General features: G+C 46.1%; 1 protein-coding gene across 5 annotated transcripts in view; it reads left to right on the top strand.

The window, feature by feature from the left end:
• SFSWAP (splicing factor SWAP) overlaps window positions 1–17,865 on the top strand; it is a 579,257-nt gene that overhangs the window by 508,439 nt on the left and 52,953 nt on the right. For 4 of the 5 annotated variants that reach the window (XM_078667991.1, XM_078667989.1, XM_078667990.1 and 1 more), the window contains exon 17: window positions 3,618–3,690. The exons of the other annotated variant lie outside the window; for it this stretch is intronic. In XM_078667991.1, coding sequence (XP_078524117.1) covers window positions 3,618–3,690 — 73 coding nt within the window. The remainder of the gene's footprint in view (window positions 1–3,617; window positions 3,691–17,865) is intronic. 5 annotated transcript variants of the gene reach the window in all.

The raw sequence follows: 17,865 nt of genomic DNA, 5'->3' as shown, positions 1-17,865 counted from the left end.
TCAAGCCACCTCCATGAACTGCTTGCCACTTGACAGAGAGCGGAGGGAAGTAGGACAGGCTTCCACATCTGGTAGGCTGGACTTACAAGTGTCTGTAGGTTTTCAGGCATTGGGTGTGCTAAAAACGATCGAAAATGCTGATAACAGAAGGCCAGTGCACCAAGGGCTTAGATGCAGAGCTGCTAGTTGCGTAACTCTCATAGACACTGAAGAGCACTGAAAAAGGAGGTTGTGCCATTAAATGAAAGGTAATGATCTCATCTTGTGAGTCATAAGTGACCATCACAAACTTCGACCATGCCTACCTCAGCATGGGAATTGCAGGTAGAATACAGCTACCAGCAGTGTCCACCTACTCGCAGGAGAGCTGTGTCGATAACACACCTTTTCAAGAATAACGTCTATGATGGTTGTCATTTGTCCAGCACGGAGTAGAAGATGCACCCTTAATTTGTGAGCATTCGGGTTCCTTATGGCAGCAGAGTCGTTGTTCTCCCCACTTGTTAAGAACACTTTCCCAAGGAAGCAGATGGAAAGGTATTTGGCAGGCATTGGCTAAATGTACATTTAGAAGCCAGTGGTAACATTTGGTTCAGCCACCAGAGGTTGATGGGCTGGCTCTGGGTTTCAAGTACAATTTCTCTAACTTCACCCTCAGGTTGTTGAAGGAGCGTCGTCATGTGAGGCTGAGCATTTTACTATGGCAAAAATAGAAAAATTTTTACCCACAGTAGAGGCAAGCGTGGGTGGGTCAAATGGGTGAAGTGGTCTTTGAAATAATGTCTATTAGGGTCTCAACAGGCTAAGTTGTGTTTGTGCAGGACCAAAACAGGATGAGAGGTTGATTTTTAATATATGTGTCGCTACTGAGTTGGGCGATCTTTCTATTTCTTCAATTTTAGGCAGTAACAGGTGCCTTTAAAGTTGCACCAACAGTGAAGATCTGTTCTAGTGATCCCAGGAACAGGATGGCAGGTATCCACCAGGCCATTGATGTGAAACAGATCACTGGGTGTATTTAGAATATACAGAAGTTGAGAGAGCCAACAGTTCTACCATCAGTCAGTCACCAGGGGGAATAACTTATGAAATATACAATTTAATTGAAGGCATCCATTCAAGTAGAATGTCCATTGTGTCTTCTGTGAGATGGTTTGCTTAGCCGAGGGAGACATGCTGCTCTGCATTTCTTTCCCCATCTTGTACGTTGCAAAGGAGAAGCAGACTGAACATCTTAACACCAAGAGCTATGACCTAAGACCCTTGTCGAGACTTGATCTTAATAAAAAAAGATGGTTCATAAATTGTTTGCTTCTAACATGATGTACACAACGTATTCTCCCATGAGCACCATGGCACTAGAACCAGAAGTCGAACCAGAACAGTGCTGCAAAAATCTAAGGGAACACGTGTTCATTGGAATGTGCTATGGCTAACCGTCTGTAAGGGGAGATCGTCTGCCCCAAAGCTGGGTGGCAAGCACTAAGCCGGTCATCCATCAGAGCCTGCTTAAGGCAGGAAACCACCAGAAGATGATGAGATTCTGAACATAATTGCAGAATAGGGGCAAAACAATGAAGCCTGGAGTAAATAACATTCAGCCCAATGAGAGGATTACTGTGTTCTAAGCTATGCTTTCAGCTAGAAGCCCAGGCAACAAAAGTTGTCATAAACTAGTGTAGCATGCTAGGTCCCACCACCAGTGCTTGCTTAGGTTGTGGCAGAAAGTGGAGAATCTTTCTATGTCTCATTTGATTAAAAAAAGGAGGACACCATTGAGTTAATCTGTCCCCCCGAAAGCATAGCCTTGTGATAGTAAGATCTACATCTTTTGACATTGGCCAATGGGGACTGGTAGCGCAAGTGGAACTGGTGAGGTCCCGGACTACTGCAAACAAAAGCTTCACTTAGTAATCCTGCCACAATTACAGGCTGTTTTGTCCTCAGTAAGGCATACTTTATAGTGTCTATCTATCCTCTGCATAACCAGGGCTGTGCTTTCTCCTGGTCTACCAAATTGCAACTAATCAAAGGTCACGGTATCCTGCTTCTGTGCACCTCGTAAAAGTTTGAACTTGTTTGCAAACGGTCATGGAAGTGATTTCTTCATACAGCTAGTGTAATAATGCAAGCCAGAGGCTGGTTAACTGTAATGTTTAAGCACAGAGGAGGGGACCCTATTTCTGTGACCACTATTTCTGACTTGGAAGTGGGCTGTATAGGGTCCTTTCTTTTCATTATCAAGTGATAGAGCTCTGAATGTTTTTCTTCAGAGCTTTACGTGTCCCACACCTAGCTTTACTTCGTCCGAAGGGCATTTCGGGTTTTCATATCAACCAATAAATCTTTATCCATATTCCAATGGTAGAACCGAGGAAAATTTCCATAGTCTGCATGTGAGATCTGCTCTGAAAGTTTACATGGATTGTTCCAGTGAGTAAGATTACACCCTTCAACTCTTTAGGCTTTCTAGTGGAAATATGGCCAATAGAAAAGCATCTGTTCCCTTTGAAGAGGGCCCTTAGTTAGCCTTTCTCATCCTCTAAAAGCACTTGGGTCCTTGGTTACTCTGAGCCCACTCCAAGCTGAGCATAGGCAGCTTCAATAGCTTCTTTTAGTTTGTAGTTCTGCAACATACACATCTTGTGCAACCCACAGGTAGTTCTTAACTACTGCCCTGAGTAAAAGTTTGACTGCAGATTCTGAGTTCTTCCAGGCAGTCCTGTGTAACACACCCACATTGACCTTTTCTTGTTAACAGACCTGTTGTGAAATTAGTCTGAGATTAAACCATATTTGGATTTCTGTCTCATCACTGGCAATTCAAGGATGATCAGCTAGAGGTTGTTTCCTGACCACTCTTCCAAATGCTGACTTTGCAGTAAAAGTTGATATATGCATACAGGCAGATATATAGCTCCGGCATAATCTACATTTCTGTTAGGATCACGATCCAATAAAAGAGGATTCTCAGCTGCAAAGCATCAGTTCTTTGAGTTCAGTAGTTTATTCTGTTCCTCGTGGTTTTCTATAAATCTGTTCTGGAATGGGAGGGGGGCACTATCCACCTACCAGAAGAATGGATAGCTATTTGCCTTTAATGGAGCTGGCGTTTCTGTCTCTTCTCACACTTAAAGAGAAATCTCCTTTTTAGCATTGCAGCCTGGGATGCAGTACGTTAACAGCCCTAAAGAGTAGGCCAATTTTCTCTGGTATTGAATGGTCAATGTCAGTCCTGTGACCGTCACTAAACTGACACTCTCTATATTCTTTATTTTATCATTTCATAAGCATTCCGAGGATTTTGTTGAATACTCCGACTCTGCAGTAAAAGTTTAATAGTGTTGTTAAATTCTGTTATATTTAAGCCTACGTATATGTCTATTTTGTGTACAAATTACCTAGTCCAGCCTTGGGTCCTGTCTGAATGCTCTGGCCGCCCCAGCTTATGTCACTGGATTCAAGACTTCCTGGTCTCTGGTACTGATGCTAGTGCTAGAGGTGTTGGGCCATAGGACCAATAGGTTGGATGTTCTGTAACAAGTTGGGCCTCTGCTGGTCCAATGTTGAGACAGAACAGGTAGTTTGTCACACTGACCGTTTGATCTTTCTTTTAGGGGAGTTTCTCAGGAAAAGGATGGGCAGATCTCCTCCGCCATTGTGTCTTCAACGCAGAGCAAAATAACTCAGGTAATATGGACCCCTGACCTCTTCATTCCATATCATGCTCCACTCTAGCACTCAAACCCTAGAGTGTAAGATGCAATCATCTCAACCACCCACGCCATCTCAAACAGCCTCTATATAAGTACCTGTTGCATGTGCGTACTGCATGTACCTGAGTGTGCGACAAGCGTGAGGTGCTGTGAGCACGTCAATGATGACCAAGCACACCTTAACACTACATTGTTGTGATTGTGTCATCCTTTAGCACCCAGTTCAAAAGTCACCATGTAGAATCCCCAATTATCCTGTCCCTCCGTATTGAATGTGGCAGTAAACTGGAAACTCCTAAGCCTCTTGCTTTCGTCACCCTGCACACAAAGTTGGTGGCAGAAGGTAGGCTGTGATCAGCAGACAATTTAAATATGAATAAGACCACACCTCTGCATTATAGGATTCTCACCGAGTCATAAGCGTCGATTAGTCATGCCTGCATGTGAGGATCCTGAAACACTATATAGGTATATTTATTTATATATATAGATAGAGCTATGGATATCTATAATATCTATATCAATCAATCAATCATTTGTAAAGCGCTCTACTTACCCGTGAGGGTCTCAAGTCGCTAAAGGGGTTGGATGCTGCTATTGTTTGAAGAGCCAGGTTGTGAGGAGTTTTCTGAAGGCCAGTATGTCTTGGGTCTGCCGTAGGCGGATGGGGAGGGTGTTCCATGTCTTGGCGGCAAGGTGGGAGAATGATCAGCCGCCAGCGGTCATTCTTCAGATGCGGGGGACAGTGGTGAGGGCGTGGTTGGCGGAGCAGAGCTGGCGGGCGGGGGTGTAGAAGCTGAGTCGACTGTTGAGGTATGCTGGTCCGGTGTTGTGGAGTGCCTTGTGCGCGTGGGTGAGGAACTTGAAGGTTATCCTCTTGTTGACGGGGAGCCAGTGCAGGTCTCTCAGGTGGGTGTGATGTGGCTGCGGCGAGGGATGTCGAGGATCAGGCGTGCGGAGGAGTTCTTCATGCATTGGAGCAGTTTCAGGAGTTTGGCCGAGGCTCCTGCATAGAGGGCGTTTCCGTAGTCCAGTCTGCTACTGACGAGGGCCTGGGTGACCGTCCTTCTTGTTTCACTTGGGATCCACTTGTAGATCCTGCGGAGCATGCGGAGGGTGTTAAAGCAGGAGGAAGAGACAGCGTTGACCTGCTTAGTCATGGAGAGGGTGGAGTCGAGGATGACCCCTAGGTTGCGTGCATGGTCAGTGGGCGTTGGAGCTGTTCCTAGCGGGGTCGGCCACCAGGAGTTGTCCCAGCTGAGGGGTTGGATACGCGGATGAGGACCTCAGTCTGCTGTTCATCATCCAGTCGGCGACAGTCTTCCTTCCCTCATGGAGGTTGCTTTTGGCGGTGTGGGGGTCTTTGGTGAGGGAGAGGATCAGCCGGGTGTCATCGGCGTAAGGGATGATGTTGAGGTCATGCAGTCGGACGACGCAGGCGAGCGGTGCCATGTAGATGTTCAACAGCGTTGGGCTGAGGGATGAGCCCTGTGGTACGCCGCAAATGATCTTGGTGGCTTCGGAGCAGAAGGGGGGGATGTGGATGCTCTGTGTTCTGCCGGAGAGGTAGGAGGTGGTCCAGTCCAGGGCCTTCTCTTGGATCTCTGCGTCGTGGAGGTGTGTTCGTAGTGTGCGGTGGCAGACCGTGTCGAAGGCGGCTGATAGGTCCAGGAAGACGAGGGCTGCAGTTTCTCAGTTTTCTAGCAGGGTTCTGATGTCGGTGGCGGCGATGGCAGTTTCGGTGCAGTGGTTGCTGTGAAACCCAGACTGGGATGGGTCCAGGATCCTGTTCTCCTCGAGGAATCTGGTCAGTTGTTTGTTGACGGCCTTCTCGATGACCTTCGCCGAGAACGGGAGCAGGGCGATGGATCGGAAGTTCTTGATGTCCTTGGGGTCCGCCTTGGGTTTCTTGAGTAGGGCGTTGTTCTCGGCGTGCTTCCAGCTCTCCGGTAATATAGCTGTCTCGAAGGAGATGTTGATGGCTTTCTGGAGATGGGGTGCGATGGTGGTGCTAGCTTTGTTGAAGATGTGGTGAGGGCATGGGTCTGACGGGGATCCGGAGTGGACTGAGTTCATGATCTTGATGTTGTCCTCGTCTTGATGTGGGTCCAAGATTTCAGGCGGGTGGTGGTCGTGGGGAGGGAGGTCTCGGTGGTAGCCGGGGCGGTCGTGGTGTTGAAGCTGTTGTGGATGTCTGCGATCTTGCAGTGGCCAGCGAGTCGCACAGGTCTTGTGAGGGTGGGATGTAGTTGGTGTTGGAGCTGGGGTTGGTGAGTTCCTTCACGATGTTGAAGAGCTCTTTGCTATTGTGTGCGTTGTTATCTAGGCAGTCTTTGAAGGAGGTCACTTTGGCGGATCTGATGAGGTGGTGGTGTCTGCTGTGGCGTTCTTGTGGGCTGCGTAGCTTTCTGGTGGTCGTTCACGGATCCAGTTCTTCTCTAGCTTTCGGCAGGTTTGCTTGGAGGCCTGGAGGTCTTCGGAGAACCAGCTAACTTTCTTTCTGGTGTGGCTGTTGCAGGGCTTCTTGAGCGGTGCAAGGGTGTTGGTGCAGTCGTCGATCCACTGTCTGAGGTTGCGGGCTGCGGCATCGGGGTCGGTCGGGTCTGAGGGAGGGCTGCGGGCGAGGGTGGTGGTTAGCTGTTCTTTGGTGACTTTGCTCTAGCAGCGGCGAGGCATCTGCTGGGTGCGGTGGTGTGTGGTGGGTTTCCGGAAGGTGAAGTGGATGCAACTGTGGTCGGTCCAGTGGAGTTCGGTGGTGTGGTTGAAGAAGACAAGGTTGAAGAAGGCTTGCTGAAAAGATGGGATCCTAGTGTGGCCGGCGGAGTGGGTGGGTGTTGTGACTAGTTGTCTGAGTCCGAGGTTGGCGAGGTTGTCGATCAGGGCGCAAGAGTTGGAGCCTTTGTTGTTCTCGAGGTGGAAGTTCAGGTCCCCGAGGAGGATGTAGTCCGTGGAGGCGAGGGCGTGTGTGCTGACAAAGTCGGCGATGGAGTTGCTGAACTGTGGTCTGGGTCCGGGGGGTTTGTAGACAAGGGTTCCTCTGAGGGTGGTGTTGCGGTTGGTGTGGATCTGGAAGTGCAGGTGTTTCCGCGGTGCTGAGGGTGTCATCGGTGTATGTCGAGATTTTGAGTGTGTTCATGTGGACGATGGCGATTCCTACTCCGTTGGTGCGGTCCTTGCAGGTGATCTTGTAGCCTTCTGGGATGGCTATGGCGATGTCCGGTGCCGAGCAGAGGTTCAGCCAGATCTCCATCAGGAAGGCGACGTCTGGGGTGTTGGAGTCCAGTAGGTCCCAGAGTTCAACGGCGTGTTTGCATGCAGAGCGAGTGTTGAGAAGGATGCATCTGAGGTAGCTGGATTCTTTGGTGGGTGGGTTGGCGGGCTGGATGCTCGTGAAGCTGCAGTTCTGGCAGGAGAAGGGTCCTTGGGTGTTGTTTTGGGCAGCCAGGCAGCAGGGGTATGATCATCCGACTTTGAGTGCATGGAGGGTGCTGGAGTCGTAGCGGATGCGGGTGTTGTGGCGCTTGCGGGTGTAGTGGTGCTTGCGGGTGTCGTGGCGCTTGCGGGGGCATACATACCCTACTGGTGGTCGCCATTAAGTATAGTTAAAAACTAATTTTTATTAAAAAAATAAGTGTTTCAGTTGCTATATCTTTGACGCCGGATGATGATTCTTCACGAAATTCCTCCTAAAAAATCGACACTTACTTCAGCTTGTGTCTGGAAAGCTTTGGGGTGGACCGTGAAGCAGGGGTCGAGAAGAAGTGGGGGTCCCAAAATGCGTTTTCCCCCATGTTCATTTTCATAGGAGCTTTGAACACGACTACAGACCAACCCGCTGAACGGAATTGCACTGAATATGGCAGAAAGGTAGATTTTGTTGCAAAGATTACGCTTTTTGTGATTTGGTGTAAATCCGTTCAGTAGTTTTAGAGATATTAACTGAAATCCAAATTTGTATATATAGGGATGCGTATCCACAATTCCTCGGCTGAAATCTCATTGGCTGTCAACACTTCAACCATGAGGTGTTGGCAGCCATCTTGGGACTCCGCTTGAGCGGAGTCCCATAAAACAACGCTGGAGATTAAAAACGTTTATTTTTCTTCAGTTTTGCAGCCAATTCGCAGGTGGATCCTCGTCAAATTGGTAAAAAAAAAATAGAAAAACAAGGCAAATCTGTACAAATGTACAGGGGCTGAGCTCCCACACCTCCACTGGGGACCGCCATCTCCACAGGGCACTTACAAATATGTATGCGGTGAGCCCGCAATATAAAGCATTTACTGATGAGTGGGGGCCTGTACGGCCTCCCCCACTGCCCCTTGCCCCACCACCTCCCCAGGGCTAACTACTAGAATGGAGGAGGACTGCACACCCCCCCTCGTGGAGATATGGATGGCCATGGGGGCTCCAGGGCCGGCTCACGCTACGTCCCAAGGTACCCATCCTTAAGGTAATTGCTTTTGCTTGGTGGGTGCTAACGGAGCCCACCAAGCAACACCAAACATAACTGATTTCTGCAAGAGGGAGCTGTCAAACAGCTCAAGCTTGCCGAAAGCAGAATTTTCATCTGTTTCCCTGCATGCAAATATACGTGCAGGGAAACGGATGAAAATAATACTCGCACACACTGAGAGCTGCATTGCCAGCAGAACCCTGCTTGCAAGAACAATGCCTACTACAGCAGGAGGCAAGGAGCCGGCTGGGAATGATGGGACCTTGAGGCTCCCCTGCAGTCCTGGGAAAAGAGAAGAAAGAGGCAAAACAATGGTCAGATAGAGGCAGAATAAAGGCCCAGAACAAGAAGAAAGAGGCAAGATAAAAGTGAGCAATGAGAAGAAAGAGGCGGAATAAAGGAAAGAAAAGAGAAGAAAGAGACAGAATAAAGGTTAGCAATGACCAGAAAGAGGCAAGATAAAGGTGAGAAACAAGCAGAAAGAGCCCAGATAAACGTGAGAAACAAGCAGAAAGACGCAAAATAAAAGTCAGAAATGGGCATAGAGAGGCAAAATAAAGCTGAGAAATTAGCAGAAAGAGACGTATTTGCAGAGTGGTTGCAAACGTGCCTCAGAGGTCTTAGCAATCCAATTAGGGACTTGTCGCAATAGTAGGCGTTCTTGACCCCCAACGACCCTCCGCATCCAAGGGGAGTTCATCCCCTAGCCAGTAGTGTGCCAGGAGGCGCATTTGCAGAGTGGTTCAGAAAGGGGGTGGGGCTTCCAATGAGGTATCAACATTCCCACTGTGGGGGACTTACTTTTAGCAACAATAGATCTTCTTGGCCCCAAATGACCCTGGGCACCCACGGACTTCATCTCTCAACCAGTAGTGCACCAGGGGGCGTGTTTGCAGAGTGGTTGTGAAAGGGGGCGGGACCTCCAAAGTCTTAGCAGTCCCACTGTGGAGGACTTACTGATTGCAGCAATTGGGCTTTCTTGTCCCCCAAGGGCCCTCAACACCCAAGGGGACACTCACTCACACACACCCGCTGAGAGACTCATGCACTCCCAATCACAGGTTACAATTAGGAGATAAAATAAAAAATTCGAAATTCACTTAAAAAAACAAAAGCTACAGGGACGTTGTTAGGGAATGGAATTTCAAAATGCTGGGAAATTCACTGAAAAAAAATAAAGGTTAAAGGGTTATCAGTAGTAGAAAATAGAATTTTTTTAAACTTGGATATTCACTGAAAAAAAACAAAGGTTATAGTTCGGCTCAGATTTCACTTATACAAAACCATAGAAATTCAGCAGCTTTCATTACACGGCATGCATTGTACTGGCACTTTGCCTCACAGCCTCAGTTCTTTTTTCCAGATCTTGATGACTGGATCCCAGAACAGTTCAGAGGTTTTCAACCCTCTTTTTTCCTGAGGTTTTTTCCTTCAGAAAATCATCTTTTAGGGCTTTCCTCAATGGTTTTTGAAGACTATAACAATTTCCCTGTGGGACCTGCGCCGATTGTAGCACCATGCACGCCAGGGCCTAGAGGGTGTGATCCGTCTTGCTCTTTGACACTCTAAGTGTGCTGCCGCAACGGTCTTGCTCCCGCTTGAAAGGAAGGCCCTGGTACTGGTTGCAGAGCCCGAGATCCTCATTGCGTTCAAAGTCGTCCTGCCATTCGGGTAAGTCCGACAAGAACAATTAGAGCAAGAAGTGGAAGAGGCCTTCTATTTTGCCCCTTCCGTTGCTGTCTTTGGATGAGACGAGGGATCATAGTCATTTGAGATCTAGCTCTGCGGATGAGCCTGGGCTGGTCTGCACCTTCTGGAGTTTCCGGGAGCCAGAGTACCCTTGCTCCACTACTGGAGTTTAATGAGGCCATTCACCTCATATTTTAGCGGCTGTCCCTGATACCTTGGGCACCACAGGTTCAGGATCGCCCCCTACTGGTTACCCCACTGGTGGGTCCAACCCTGGCGCCATTCGAGCCCCTTGGATCCACAGATGGATCCAGATTGGTGCTGGTTGTTCCATCTCGACCTTCCCCAGCGCCAGTCCCGATGCCGATTCTCCCAGCACCCTCCGGTGGCGGGTCCCCATTCTGATGCCCGACTCTGGCACGGATCCAGAGGGTCTTCGTCCAACTCCAGTGCCAACTGGAGCTATGCCTTCCAGGCCGGGGCCTGAGCCCAAATTCCTGGGTGTAGGACTCTGAAAGTATTGGAAATGGGCACTGGACCCTGAAGAATAAAAGTCTTTAGATCCTAACATGGACTGGTGTGAGGACTTGGCGGAGACCAGTGGTCTGGAAACTTTCCCAGATACTGGCATGCTTTCTTCCCCCCTACCGTGGCTTTGGAGGAGGGCGTGTCGTTTACTATGGTGGTGCAAAGGGTGGCAGAGGTCCTGGATCTTAGCCTGCCCTCAGTGGCAGTCAAGACTAATGTCTTGACAGAGGTGCTTCAGCCGGGAGTGACTTCCCTCAGAAGTGCTTCTTCCATTTAATGAAGACCTTACAGAGGTCTGGCTTGGGAGTTGGTCCAAGTCCGTTACAGGGGCTGCTCTGAACAGGACTGTTTCCCACCACCCCAGGGAACCCCAACTTCCTTACCCAACAGCCTACTCCGGAAAGCTTGGTGGTCTAAGCCTCTACTTCCTGTGTGAATCATATCACATTCCCTCCCGTCCCACTGGATATGGAATCCAAACGGCTGGACACCTTAGGCAAGAACAGTTTTTCTTACTCCTGCCTGGCACTGTGGTCGGTGAACATTGCATGCTTTTTGAGCCATTATTCCCAGGCTCTGTGGGATTCGTTTGTGCAGGTGCTGTCCATGGATCCGTAGGAGGCCTAGACCATACTTTCCTAAGCTGTTGCTGATGGAAGAGATGCAGCTAAGTTCACAATCAGATGTGGACTAAATACCACCGACTCATAAGGCAGATCGGTTTAGACAGTGGCCCTACGGTGCCATGCCTATTTGAGAACTGGCTTTTCAGGGAATTCAAAGCATTGCGTATGGACATCCCTTTTTATAACTACTGTTGCAGGCGGCCTCAGCTCAGGAGCACTTCAAAGACAGCAGAACTACTGCCAGGTCCTTGGGCCTGTCTATTGCCCCTTGCAAACCCCAGCCTTTCGCTCCTTTCGTGGCCATGGAAGGGGCTTCCAGCCGCATCTTTCCATGTCCAGTGGCAATGGTGTGCAAGCTTCTCAGCTTCTGCGTGGGAGCGTACGCAGTACCTACAGACTCCATGAATCAGCCTGGCCTGCCCACCCCCACCAGCAGCCTCCAAACCCCTTTAGTTTGTCCTCATTCAATCATGGCCACCCAGTTGGAGGCAGGATACGCCATCACCTGCACCACTAAAGGTATATACCATCAGACCAATTACTTCTTCAAACTTCTACTTCCCCTTCAATCTGATCACCTTACCTCCCCTCCTTGCCTCTCCTTTACCTCCCGTTCCGTACTACACTTTATGACCCTCAGTTTTCTTTCACGTTTTTGTCCTTCCTGCTCCTAGGTATCCTACATCGAACCTTCCCACCAAACTGCGACCTCTATATTTTATATCTCATTGTGTTTAGCAATAGTTTTTTTACTTTTTCATCTAGTTTAACCTTTATCCTATGTGCACTGCTCATTTATGAATCAACTTTCTGTACTTATACACACTGTACCTGTATTTAAACACCTTTCTGTTACAATTGTAAAGCGCTCTGATACCTCTGGGTCCAGCCAGCGCTATATAAAACCTCTAAAAATAAATTTCCAGATACAGTCTCACACCTGGGAATTAATTCTAAGGTAAGAAATCTGTAGATAGTCTCTACCAGGTAATGCTTTACCGAAGGTAAGTAACTTGTTTGTCAAGGACAGGAAAGGAACTCGGCTGATGGAAAATTGGAAGAGCTCTTTGCTGAGTAAGAAAAAAAGGAGCAGAGGAAAACACAGCACCAGATTCTTCCTGTGAAAAGGACCACCATAGAGGAAGATGCATGGAGAGAAAGCAGTGAGGAAAAAAAACAGCATCACTGCTCCATGCACTCTCGCCCTTCTCAGAAGAATCTGTCAAAACGTTCATCACGGGCGTGCTCACCGTCAATGGCGACACCATGTGCCAAGCTCCTAATTACTATCATCACCCTCATTGTTTAGGCTTATCCCTTAGACAGATACAACACCGGCAGCTGAGCAATCTCACAGCGCCCATCACGAGAAAAAAAAGCATAAAGATAAATGCAGTGGGTAGGAACGTCTGGAGACCAGCAGCTAAAGCCCTAAGATCAGTCAATGACTCTGCACTTCTCAGCAGGTATTATAGAACACTGTGGGAATCTTTTCCTACCTTGGCGGAAGACCTGCCTTTTGAACCTATTCTGATCTCTGGCTCCTTATTTCAGAGTTTTGAGATGATCCCATGTTTCAGTAAGGGATTGAAGCAACGTTGACTTGTGCCACAGACCCATATCGAAGTTCTTTATCCTAATTAAACTGGGCGTGCCTTTTCTAATTATAGGATATGATTTTTAATCCCTTTTGTACATGTGTGTGTATCACTGAAGAGAGCACTGAGCACATTTGTCAATGACTCATTTTATTAATATTTAATTATTTGTTCATTAAATGATTGTTTTGTTATAACTATTGTTGTACATGTATATTAGGGAACACTATTCAATCACTTACTTGACTACCCTGGGTGACTAGTGATTCATGGATCATGTCTTGTGTGCAGCTACATCAGAAAGATAAGTTATCTTTTTGTACATTATGATCACCTACCGACATGATGGAACTGTTTTGGATTGGATTGTATCCCGCATTATGTGTTTCCAGTTAGCACAACAGCATCTGTCTGGTAGACCCAAAGCGCACTCCACTAGAGGAAAAGTAGCATCTGGCACTTTGGTCAGCTGCGGTCCTTTTTCGAAAATTTAATTCAGCAGCCTGGAAATGCATTCATACGTTCATTAAACAATACTGTTGGTAAAAAAACATATTGGCGAGTCAGGCAAATCTACTTATTTAATTAGCCTGCCCAAAGTTTGTTGCATCCATGCCTTACTTGGAAACCGCTTTCTCCCTACATTGACAACCTCGCAGTGGGGTATGCTTGCTACTCTCTTCTTTGTTTATGGTTCTCAGTGAGAATCCAATGGTGCAGAAGGACGTCACTTGTAATCTTAGTCCTGCATTGTAGATATTCTAACTGAAGTCATAAACAACCTTCCTTCCCCGATTGTCAATATGAATCCCTTCTACTCATCATTCCCTACACTGCGTCAAATTCTCCCATTCAAAAAGAACCAAGGCTGTGAAGTAAACTGCCAGTACAGTGTATGCCTGATAATGAAGCTGTTGGCTTAAAGTGTCACTGTCTACTGAATACAACCAGTGCTCTTTTGACCTCTCAAGCATCCTTACCCCTGCATTTTTCTCTGCAGTTTAGGCAGGAGTTCAGGTTAATTTCTGCAGTTTAGGCAGGAGTTCAGGTTAATGTAACCATATAGCACATTTCTACACTACGTTTTGCAATGCAGTTTGGGTCTAATTACTATACTGTAGTTTTCTACAGAAAAATGCAGTTAGCACTGGCTCACTGTAAACCAATGGAATTGTCACTGAAACTGTTCTACATTGGGGTGTCTACCTCCAACGTAAGAAGAATATCTGAGGGGACTGTTCTACATTCATGACTTGTTTGAGAATACCTACGATGCAGAACCAGGATTAGAAGTTACACTTCCATCTTGCAACTTGGCCGCAAGGGTAGAGGGCAGTTCTGAATACAGGGACCGGTTGGTAGTAAATTGAACTTTGGATGTTTGATGAAATGGGATTCACGGTTGCAGAGCAGATGCTGTGCCCGTAGAACTATTACGGGCCACTTTCAATATTGCCATTACTTGTAGTGGTGCATTTTAAAGGGAGTCTTGTAAATGAATTCTACTTTAAGCTGCAAGCAGTGTTGCAGAGTCCGTTTGAATCAATAATACGGAGACGGTGATTGGAGTTGGATCATGGATGAGAGACGCCACAATGCCAGCTTTCCTAGTACTTAGGAAGCTTTCTTGCCTTTGGTTCAGGGCTCAGTGCAGTACTTGAGAACTTGTGTTCATCTTTTAGAACATAAACAGTACCTCGGTATCTGTCATCTCTACATAAATCTTGAGAAGGGCCACTGCACTCACATAGTATTCAAATAGTAGCAAGAAAGTAAATGATGGTAATGTCCTTATAGATGCTCAGGATGATTACCTCCTGGTCCGTGAGGAGCTAAAACAATGCAAAAACGAAGGCCTTACTGCAAGCAAGGACAACCACTGGGCACTCTTGAAGCGCCAGAGCGCGTAAAGTACATATATGAAGATTACTCGAAATGTAGTAAATCAAAAGATCATCTTTTATTTGTAGATCATTGTTTCATTTTTTCATTTTATCATCTGTGATATTGGTTATGCCGGTGTATCATATTACGTCATATGAGTACATTAGATGAAATTAACCAAACGGGTAAATAATTCGGAAAAGTCCGTATTGTCGTATGTCCCCAATGCATTTCGTGCACAGCACCCTAATCGATCAACGGAAGGCGAAACATCATCTACGGACGACTCAGCACGCAAGGAATTTCCCTGGGGCAGACCCAGACAACAATCTTTAACTGTTGGAACTAAAACTTCCGATCAGACATCTACCTCACAGCCTTCTAACAAATCTAGGAGCATACCTGAGACTAACACAGAATCGGCGCCTTTTTTAGAGGCCGGCCCTGCGCCAACCGGAGATCCAGGAGGTCAAAGCGGAAAAACTACTTTACTACCACCAGCCAAATCGACCAGAAGCCACAGAGTTTAGTTATCGACATATCGCAGATCCCTTTAACAACTATGCAAGAAAAATTCCTTCAAAAGTGCGTACGTTTTGTACCTACACATCATGGTAATGAATTGGATACAACTATATCCTTCTACAGATTCATGAGAACTCTAAGATTGAGACATTTTTTCAATAATGAGTGTGAACCGTCGAGTACACCAGAGCAAAATACACTAATGGGCCTACGACCCAAAAGTAGCTTCATACCACCAGTGAGTCATAAAGTGCTGGACATTTTCGAAACTGTAGTTCAAAAGGATTTACATGCGCTTTTCCAAAGTAGAAGAAACAACAAATCCAACCTCTCCATTAATGAACGACAAGCATTAAATCAATTAGCCACTAACAGTGAATTAACTATTTGCAAAACAGACAAAGGGGGAGCACTTGTAGTTCTTGATTCCACCTACTATGGCAACAATGTGGATGCCCATTTAAACAATCGAGACTTGTACATGGCAATGGACTCCGATCCGACCAGTACCTTTAAAGCGACTTTGGTTACCATTATCAACAAAGCAGTTTCTGCCAATACCATCACTGAAAAAGACAAGAGGTTCTTAATCAAAGATCACCCGCAAATACCTTACATATATACATACCTAGTGCCCAAAATTCACAAACACCCCAGTAAGCCTCCCTTCCGCCCCATCGTGAGCACATGTAATTCTATCCACGAACCTACAGGACTATATATTGACAAACACCTACAGGCTAGTGTCAAAAGTATGTCCACATTCCTACAAGACACTACTGATTTTTTTGATCAAACTAAACAGTATCACTATTCCTCCAGATTACCGCATACTCTTGTGTACGATTGATGTTAATTCATTATACACCTCCATTCCTCATAACCTCGGCTTAGAAGCATTGGAGTCAGCCCTAGTTCTTACAGACAAACCATTGGATCTACAAGTTTTCATTATGGAACTTATGCAATTCACGCTACATCAGTTATTTCAAAACTCCCAATAACAACTACTACTTACAGCTATCCGGAGTTGCAATGGGCAATTGTGCCGCTCCGGCATATGCAAATCTTTTCATGTACCTTTTTGAGAAACAACACATCCACCAGAACCACAATTGGCAACCATTCCTTTGTGCATACTATCGTTACATTGACGATATCTTTCTCATATGGAAAGGTAGTGAAACTCAGTTACTGCACGCAATTGATAATCTGAATTCTGTGAATGATCTATACAATTTACACACACAATCAACGAATCAGAAATATCTTTTTGGGATGTCCAAATCAAATTAATTGACAATCAGCTAGTCACATCTGTTTTCACCAAGGCTACCGACCGAAACAATTACCTGCACTACAACAGCTTTCACCAACCCAGTCTCAAACGCCACTTACCATACTCTCAACTGCTTCGATCAAAACGAATTGCTTCCACGATGGATCTCTATACAGAGAACAATACCAAAATCATTGACAAATTTCACCAACTTGGTTACCCAAGATACCACACACAAATGGCAGAAGATCGAGTTGCTGTAAAAACTAGAGATGAACTACTTAAACCCAAAGGTAAACATTCGGAACAGGAGACCTGCCTTGTCTTTGTGTCTAAATATTCGACACATTCTTCAATAATCAGTCGATTCGTAAACATTGGCATCTATTACAGTCTAAAACTGATTTCAACAAAATTTTTGATAACCTTCCCATTTTTGCGTACCAGTGCTCAAAAAACATCCAAGCTTTTTTTTAAAATTCCACCTCCTCAAGTTCCATAGCCTCAAAGGCACTTTGCCATGCCACAACTGCGGCCACTGCAGCAGTATAATTAAAGGAAACACAGTATCCCACCCTACGCAAGGCACTCCAATATATCTTCAAGTTAATGCTACCTGCGATACCAGCAATGTAATATACCTACTGAAGTGCCCATGCGGCCTTCCCTATGTGGGAAAAACTGAGTGGAAAATTAAAACCAGGCTTACAGAACATCGGAGCAATATTCGAACAAAGAACTTGAAGTCATGTATTGCCGCCCATTACAGTCAATTCCCACAACCCCAGTCAAATATGTTTTTTAATTCTAGAAGTCATTGAAAAAGTATCGCACAGGGACAACAACAAACATTTGTTGCAACGAGAACTATACTGGATTCATCGCTTGCACGCCCTCAAGCCCAAGGGGCTCAATGAAAGACTGGAATTTAGTTGTCATTTGTAAACTTTTATTGATGACACTCTTATTATCTTATGATGATCTCTCTTGTGACTGTCCTCCGGAGCTGACCCTTGTTAATTTCTGTTGGTTCTTCCTTGCCATGTTGTGACGCTTGTTTATTCATTTAATATTCTTTACCCCTAACTCTAAACATTTTTTCTTCACACAGCATCGAGTGTAACTGTCCCTTCACTTTCTCACTCAGCACTTTTCTGTATTTTCCATTATGTCTTGTTGAAACCCGCTATTACCTCTTTATTATGTTTATGAATCTATCCTTGTTGTCAGTCAGTTCCCCATTTACACTGTCACTCTCGTGTTTTTATTTTATTGTACTTAATCACGTTTGTTTGTTATTCAAAATTTTATTGAACGCATTGCTCTTACACTTAAATCCCTCGCGCTCTTTGTTTGCGCCGTTTTCAATGTCCATACAAACATGGTCTCCTTTCTATGTTTACACTCGGGGTTTCTTAATGGAGCATGCGCACCATGTACGTCGTCTTCCGGGTTCGCTTTTTCATGACCCGGGCATTAACATGGGTTATGGGACATTCGTTTTTCCCGTAGTTGGTAAGTGTCACTGCCTTGTATATACACATCATTATCATATATTCATGAC

This window comes from Lissotriton helveticus, chromosome 11 (genome assembly GCF_964261635.1).
Source record: "Lissotriton helveticus chromosome 11, aLisHel1.1, whole genome shotgun sequence".
Taxonomy (NCBI): Eukaryota; Metazoa; Chordata; class Amphibia; order Caudata; family Salamandridae; genus Lissotriton; species Lissotriton helveticus.
This window is presented reverse-complemented; position numbering and strand designations above follow the sequence as displayed.